The following is an 8,482-nucleotide window of genomic DNA, read 5'->3' as shown; positions in this document are numbered from 1 at the left end:
AAAAGGATATAATTTCAACATTATTATCTAGACTGTCAATTTTCAAGATTTTCAAGTGTTCATGGATCTACTCTATTTACAGTAGTTTTAAATATTTAAATTTTATAATTAAATATGCAAATAAATTTTTAATCCATCACAAAGATTTCTGATATTGAAACAACATATTTCGGCACCATTTGAAAATGTGCCTTACTTTCATTGTTTAGAGCCTCAATCTTATACAAACTAAACCCCTTTTGAAAATGATTGCCTTCTATATTCACATATCAAAGAGTCATGAGAAAGAGGAAAATAAATTTCTCCAATAGAAAAAAGTGCGATTTACATGCCTCTCTAAGAAAAGAGTCCTTCTAGATATAAAGTTTCTCTCACACCAAAAAATTGTCTCTCTAGATAAAAAGTTTCTCTCTTTCCTCTCATAGTTTTCTCTCTAGAACACAAGGAAAAGTAAAACCCCGTCAGCAATTCATGAACTCTTTGATCGTCCATCAAACATTGGGGATTTGCACTCTCTAAATTGTCTTTTTGGTTCTAGTAATTAAAAGTCAATCATTGGATGTAGTTATCATACACTCAACCTCGAACAACCACGCTTACATGGACTAAACTGTTTTTTAATCTATTGGTTAAATTTTGTCGTCAATTGCCTTTTCAGTTTTTTCCTAACCACTATGAGGAAAAACAAGTTATGGATTCCTATACCATTGTTTTTGGTGTATTTCTCTTAGGACAGGAGGCAGAGAACATAAAGGAGAAATGGCCCATCAAAGTTATCTTTTCATTGTGTAGACATAATACTCCAAATGTAAGTCATTTCACATAATCCATCAATTCTAATGATTAAGATGCTTGTAATACTTGAACTTGTTGTTCCCATGCTCCCCAATCAGTGACGTTTCATTCGTATTAGTGATATGATTGTATTTCACTCATGTAATCCATAAAATGAACATCAAATTATTCTAAGTGGAAACTGCCACCAAGGAAAAATGATTTGAAAGGATGGATCAATAAAATTGCTGGGGAAACATTCTTTTGGGCCTTTGACGCGTGTATGAGAGAGAGAGAGGGCATTATCCTCAGCGAAAAATGACAAACTAAAGGATATAAGCACCGAGCAATGCATCAATCAATTATTATCTATTTCGGAAAAAATGTATGTATACGAACCAATCACGATAGTTGCTTAGAAAACCCTCAATTTATCTTGTTCTCGAGATGGATAATATGAAAAATAAAAATAAATAAATAAATCTGAATAACAGTACATCATAACATATTCTATAGAATATATGTTTTTAAGATTTTATAGTATATATCGATGGAAAAGTATAAAACGGAGACTATTTACCTTTAGCACAAGGTAGTTATTATTAATCTTTACCATTAGATGTAAAATTGTGTGGCTACATTTATTCTAATGACTAAGCTCAAACTTTAAAAGACAATTTTTCAAACTTTGTGACACACCCAAGCTATCAAATTTCGTATCGGATGGTTGTAAGTAATTGTGACTCCCTTGTATCAAAAATAAATAGTCTCATTATATACAATCCTTTTATCGATCTACTCAATTTGCAACATTTGAGTGCTTCAAATTTCAAAATAAGGGATAGAAAATATTTTTAGGCCATCAATTTGTAATATTTTAGGACTTTATCGATCTACTCAATTTGCACACTCTAACACTAGGGTTTTGAAAAACTGATCGGTGAAGCAGATCGTGCATCTTGATTTTCGATTAGGTTTGGTAAATCAGCAATCCAGATTTTCAAACGAGTCATTAAAAATTTTAACAAATTGAAAGAATAAAAAAAGGTGTGGCCAATTCTAACCATAGGTGAACTGGCAGGTTCACAGTATTCTAGGGAACCAATTTCTCCCCATAGATTCTCAATCTAAATTGGCCAATTTCGATCCAAATCAACATTTTTTTAAAACCTAGTCTCTAAAACCAAAACCTCATCTTTCCCACACACAAACACAAGTAGAGATATGGAGAGAGAGGGAGAAAGAGCATAATGTCATTATTTCCTACGGCGAAACGCCCAAGGCAAGATGGAAAGTTCTTAAACACACAACACACCAAAATCAATATTATCATCTTTCCTACAAACTGTCATGAAATGCAAAAATCCTACAAGAATGAAACAAGCTAGGAATAACACATCTGCAAACCCACACAAAGAGAGATAGAGAGAGAAAGAGAGAGAGAGAGGCTAAATTATTGATTACTGATATCATAATCCTAGTACTTCATCTGCTAGCTAACATGAAACTAGCATTGATCATTATGCCATGACCATGACAGAGGGCACAGATGCGTAGAGCGACTGGACCTCATAATGGGGGTCGCCATTGAGCAAGGACTTAGCCTCATTGCTTTCATCATCTAAGCCATTCTCATGCATCGCCATGTTTGCCTCATTCGAAGAAATCTTCATCTCTCTAACTTCCACGCAGGTCTCAAGCTCAGGATGTATTTTCTTCTTGAGTGCCCTTGAAATGAGCTGCCTCCATAAACAAAATCACAAATCACAAACTTATATGTTTGTTTATGCTCTGATCTACGCTGATCTCTGGATGAGATCAACTCAAATCTTTGTAAAAGTTAAACATCAAGGCTTATGACATTAGAAAAGTATGTAATTTAGTAAAAAGGGTGTCATTTGTTCAAGGATGCAACCTTAATTGTAGAAATAAAGTTGTGGCGTTCTACATCGTTTATTTTATTTTAACGGTGTAGATTTGACACGACATTTAAATCAATATCAAAGAATGACATGTTTTTTAAGACATTGTTAAATTTACACCATTCAAGTAAAATGAATGGTATAGATTAATACAAGCTTATTTATACAAGTAATGTTGCATCCTTATATAAAGTTTTTGTATAGGGTTATGTTAAGGTACTCACATTCTAGAGTATTTTCTAATTGTATTCGACAAATTTTGGACACTTATATATATCCTTGTTTTGCATATAGAGCATTTTTTAGTAAGGGTATTTTTTGTCACTAGGAGAGATGTGATATCATCCACATAAGATGTGACTTCACCCATATGGAGTATACTAATGGCATTTAATGCTTTATGTGGGTAGTGTCATACCCCTTCTAATGACCAAAAATATCTTTACTAAAAATATATTGTACTATAAAATAAAGGTACATAAGGGTTCAAAATTTATTGAATACTATTATAAAATGTTCTATAGTGTGAGCAGCCTAACAAAATCCTTTTGTATATAAGATACAAATTTAATTGTAGAAGCAAAGATGCAGTATCCTACACCGTCCTTTTTAGTTTAATAGTGTGGATTTGACATTATGCTTACCCCCCCTCTCTCCCTTAAAGCTAACCCTTAAAACAAAATCCATAAGAAAATAGAGAGAGAGACCATAATTCTTGATTGACACTAGTGAGTGAGAGAGAGAGATCACAAATCTAGGGTGTAACTCTCTCACAAAGCTAAAACACAAATGTAGAGCCACTTTGATGGGAGAGAGATCAAAAAACCAAATGGCAAATGAGAGAGAGAGAGAGTGACAAAGAAATGAGCACTTTACTTTGTGTAATTTAGTGCATCGACCGGATTCCTCTCCCTTCCACTTGATGAGCTTCTTAGCAAACGACAAGCCATGCTTAGCACGACTACCCCCTTTCTTCTTACCAGTATGCACCTCTCCTGCACTCTCCTCCTTACTCCCTTGTCCACCACCTCTTACCTGGTCATCCCAAGAGAACAGATCAGCTAAGGTCGTCCTCTCTCTCCCCTCCTTTACCTTTGCCTGCCCATCTTCTCTCTCCAGGCCTACAATTTCAGTTTCAGGGGACCCCATAGACTTCTCGGCTTCAAAAGTGTCCTCAGCCTCTCCCTTCATAACAATCTTACTGTTCAAATCCAACACCTCTGCAATTCCTTCACTTGGTTCGACAACTATAACATCTCCAAGTTCGGAGTTTGGGTCTTGTGGCTCAAACTCTGGCTCCAACTGGTTCACAGGATCGAGGCCAAAAGTGCCGATAGTTAGTATGCCATGGTGCCACCCATTGAGGACTTCTACTAAGCTCCTCTCCTCTGATAATAACTGCTCCTTATCTCCCTCAGGCTCTCCTATATATCCCATTAATCACATGAAGAAAACAGGATCAAAACCCCAAAGTATTAGAAATTGTATTGTAATTTATGGCTTAGGCTATGGTGCAATCCCTTTTCCATGCTGCTAACAAGTATTTAAATCTAAAGTAAGGGGTACCAAGTTGTTTATACTCGAAAATTTTAGCAGAAGTTAGTTGCGGCCTCTGCATGCCGAAATTTTTTAATATAACCACAAGTATCTTTGGATTCTTGAAAATATTGCATTTCTATAACAAGCTATTTTTTGCTTTTGAAATGAGAGCATCTTTAGAATCATGCTTTATAGATGTAAGTTTTATATTATGATAATTTGCTAGATGGTTCAAGATTTTTCTATATATATTTTTTATTTTACTACTTCCCTAAGAATTTGAGGGCCCAATTTTCCAATAATGCTAAATGATTTCTTGCTCCTGCAGGAGCATATTGTCCATTTGCTCCCTCCTGTAAAAGTCAGGAGTATTTTAGTACCTCAAATTTTGGTGATGTAACATATTAAGCCTCTACCTCAAAAAGAAAAAAATTTAAACTGCATGCACACTGTATGAGCCTAAAAGAATAACCTCTCAAGATTGAACATGGACTGTCCAATTTTTGCAGGACAAGACCTAAGAATTGAAGAACTAAAAATCCAATAGTTGGATCAACCAAAGAAATTCTCCCAAGTAGTTCTTTACCCAGAGGGTGTTAGTGTACAATATGCTCCTCTCGGAGCATGCTATAGACTACAATACTATATCTTTTCGATGAAAAATAATTTAAAAATCCCTTGAATAATTATCTTCCTAAGAAATTCTCAACAATAAGCTTTGCTACTGTAGTATAGGACATGTAGAGTCAGCTTAATAGTTACAGCAAGCACAGTGAAACTGGCTACGAAAAAGAGCTAAACATCAGCATAAAATTCTCCATAGATCATCTGTTGCTCCACAAGGAAATCAACCCAACTGAAAAGAAAACAAAAGATGACCTTTTGTATCCTCGACGACACCGCGATCCATATTCTGACGAAATTTCCAATGAACCCAATTGAAGATCTGAAACAAAAAATCAGTCTTCAGAAAGATGAGTACTAGGTGGCTTGACAACAATGCCATGCATTAAAATGCACATCACTATAAGAGAAGCCATCGATGAATGCAAGAGACGAGATTAAACGATGATAAATTGACTGATTCCACATATTAAAACCTATAAATCAATTATACTACCTATGCAGATCGATCAACCGTTAGAAACATCAATTCTAAGCACCACTAGGTTAACATAACACATCAAACCTCAACCAAAATAAGAAAACCCCATGAGCATACCATGTTTACGCTATTTTTTAAGATGATGACTTTACAGATATCAGAACCAAATATAAATCGAACGCAGACAAAGTGCTTACACCATGCACATTGAAGCATCTCACCTTCATTCTTTCTTGAACCTCTTAGAAATGAATTGGGAATTTGCAGAGGGTCGAAACCAGAAACCAATAAGTGCAATAATGAGGGGTCTGGTCACTCGGGGCTAGCTTATCATGGATCCCTTTGAAACTCCGAGAGGCCATGGTGGGACCTTAAGAGGTTGGCTTCTGAAAGGGGGGCCCTTTTGTTCCATGACTGGAAGCTTTCCAGTCTTTGGATGTGGACTCTCTTGTTAGATCCTTGCAGGTGCTTAGCTAGAGTCTAAGAGAAAGAGAAAGATAATGGTTGGTTTTCTTTGTCCTTGTGTTGGACTAGATGCAATATCATGTTCCCCTCATGCTGCAAGGCTCATAGGATTCTGTGAGGCCTTGAAGAGAGAGAGAGAGAGGAAGAACCTAATAAAGTGGAGGGATTTATCCTATATCTTGAGACCTTTAGTTAGGCATTGGAATTTCCAAATGCCCAATGAGATGGAGACCTTAGAAGGAAGACTTGTATTTGGCGTGTGGATTGGAGAGTGGAGCCTTGGATCTTGTGTAGTGGGTTGGGGCCTCATGAAGGGCACTAAATATCTATTGGTTTGGGCATTTTTTTGATATGGGGTGAGTACGTGTAAGGCTGGGGATCTTATCCGTAGATATTTATGCGCATCTAACTATTTCATATACTAATTTAAATCACAGAAACTCGATTTTTTTTTAGGGCAAATATATTATGATTACTATGCTCCCTCAAGAGCATAGTTTACTTCTACTTCCTCAGTCAAAGATTTTCTCAATGAGAAATTTTAAGAACCGTTGATTACTCTCAAAAGAAAAAATTGAAATTTGAGTTTTTCAACACTTAGGTCTCACCATCCAAAACTTGGATGGTTTCTATTCAATCTCGAGACATTATTCTTTTCCAAGTGCATAAATGGTGCAACTAAGTTCTCACCATCTGAAACTTGGATGATTTCTATTCATTCTCAGGACTATTATTGACCTTAATCTATAGGTTGAGGAGGTAGGGTTTTACTCAAGATAGTAAATAAACAATATACCCCTCTGCGAGAGTATAATATCTTTCAGCTTTATTTTGAAAAGCTACGTTGCCATGCCGCAATTATTTTTAACGAAAAGTAGACACCTCAAACACCAACAAAGATGGTTGGATGTTTAGGGCCAGTCAACGAGTGGGGTTCAGCTGGCTAACATGGATTGTAATGGCCTCAAACAGGGTAAGTAAGCCCCTGGCTGGGCCTGAAGATTACTTTTGGGCATGTTCTGAACCTAGCCCAAGCCACGCCCAAGCCCAGAAAATTTTAGGCTAGGATGTAGGGCTGAGAATATTTTAGATCAAGACCGAATCCACTCAAATCTGAATCTGGATCCAAAAGTATATATCGGATCTAGATCCAGATCCAAATCTATATATAGGATTCAGATCTGAATCAAGATCCGGATCTGATACAATTTTATATATTATAAAGTTAAAAGAAAAAGCTGGGATTAGCCCACTAGCTCATGTGAATATTTGAGCCCAACGGCTCAGATTGAATCTGCGCCGATCTGACGGTCACGACCTTATTTCGTGTTTGAATTTTGATTTTTTTTTCTACAAATCCAAATCACTTGAAATTTTACACTTGTATTCTTCTCATCAAGGCGTGCCTAATAAAAATATAAAAAATATTATTCGCGAAAAAAAAAACCAAATTACCCTCGAAACTTTTCAGGGGTATTTTGGTTAATTTATTTCATGCAAAATATTTTTTTGATATTTTTAGAAGATTCAAATATTTTTTATGAACACATTTATAAAATTTTAAGTGATTTAGATTTGTAGAAAAAAAATTAAAATTCAAACACTATCAGACATCCATAATCGTCAGATCGGCCTAGATTCAATCTGGGCCGTTGGACTCATATGTTCATATGAGCTAGTGGGCTAATCTCAGCTCTTTCCAAAGTTAAAATATAATTATAAAGGTTAAAATATATTTCTCTCTCTCTCTCTCTCTCTCTCTCTCTATATATATATATATATATATATATATATATATATATATATATGGGAAAAGTTTATATAGAGTCGAGGCTCTAAACAATCAAATTTGAGCCTACCTCAAAATTTTCATTAGAAGACGATGTTTTGATGCCCAAATATCTTCCAATCGATCATCTCGACATCCAGATGCCTGAACAAGAGGAAAAAATGGATTTCAAGTTTTGAAAATAATATATTTTGTAGCGCATTTTTTGACTGTCAGTTTTGAAGATTTTCAAGTTTTTATAGATAAGTAGATCTACACTATTTTTTAAGCTTTAAAAATATATTTTAAGGCTATTATTATAAATATTTTCAATATTGAAACCACATTTTTTGACACTATTTAAAGGTAGGCTCTAACTTGATTGTTTAGAGAATAGGCTCTATACAAACTGCACCCTATATATATATAGAAAATACTACAAAACGCCTATAGGTGAAAATGAGCAGTGATTTCGCCTACCCTGGTCACCTTCTAAAGTTTATCACACTATCACGATTGTGTGATAGTGTTTTATTTTTCATTTTTTTTCTAAGAATCAGAATGATCCGAAATTTGGAGCATGGGTTCATAAAAAATAGACGAATCTATGAAAAATATCAAAACAATATTTTACATGAAATAAATTGACCAAAGTACCTACGAAAATTTTCAAGGGTATTTTGGTTAATTTTGTTCTCACGAATTATTATTTTTTATATTTTTATTAGGTGCGCCTCACTAAGATGTACACATGCTCCAAATTTCATATCATTCCAATTTGTAAAAAACAATGAAAAATGAAACACTACCGGACAATCGTGACCGTGCGATGAACGTTAGACGGTGATGACGGTAGGCGAAATCACTGTTCATTTTCGCCAATAAGCGTTGCGTAGTGTTTTCCATATA

General features: G+C 35.1%; 1 protein-coding gene across 2 annotated transcripts; it reads right to left on the bottom strand.

Annotated features, from left to right (window-relative positions):
* Nucleotides 1-2,005: 2,005 nt before the first annotated feature.
* On the bottom strand, nucleotides 2,006-6,101 carry LOC18438889 (NAD-dependent protein deacetylase HST1-like protein). 2 transcript variants are annotated; one of them, XM_020670192.2, is made up of 4 exons: nucleotides 5,562-6,101; nucleotides 5,115-5,181; nucleotides 3,573-4,120; nucleotides 2,006-2,513 (listed from the first exon to the last, which is right to left on the bottom strand). In XM_020670192.2, exons 1-4 carry the CDS (start codon nucleotides 5,565-5,567, stop codon nucleotides 2,295-2,297), a joined length of 840 nt encoding a protein of 279 aa, XP_020525851.1. In that variant the 5' UTR covers nucleotides 5,568-6,101; the 3' UTR covers nucleotides 2,006-2,294. The 2 variants fall into 2 exon arrangements, with proteins under 2 accessions (XP_020525851.1, XP_011625195.2); XM_011626893.3 differs by having other exon boundaries at nucleotides 5,538-5,658.
* Between the last annotated feature and the right edge of the window lie 2,381 nt (nucleotides 6,102-8,482).

The sequence above is a fragment of the Amborella trichopoda genome, chromosome 9 (assembly GCF_054954075.1).
Source record: "Amborella trichopoda isolate Santa Cruz 75 chromosome 9, AtrichopodaSantaCruz75HAP2 v2.0, whole genome shotgun sequence".
Lineage (NCBI taxonomy): Eukaryota > Viridiplantae > Streptophyta > Magnoliopsida > Amborellales > Amborellaceae > Amborella > Amborella trichopoda.
This window is presented reverse-complemented; position numbering and strand designations above follow the sequence as displayed.

Bases quoted from the DNA above. Each gene is read 5' to 3' on its own strand.
- LOC18438889 (XM_011626893.3), bottom strand. From the start codon at position 5,567: ATGAAGGTGAGATGCTTCAATGTGCATGGT. The intron at 5,182-5,537 runs GTAAGCACTTTG...TTTTTGTTTCAG, and splicing joins GATGCTTCAATGTGCATGGT to ATCTTCAATTGGGTTCATTG. The intron at 2,514-3,572 runs GTAAAGTGCTCA...TTATGGAGGCAG, and splicing joins GATGCACTAAATTACACAAA to CTCATTTCAAGGGCACTCAA.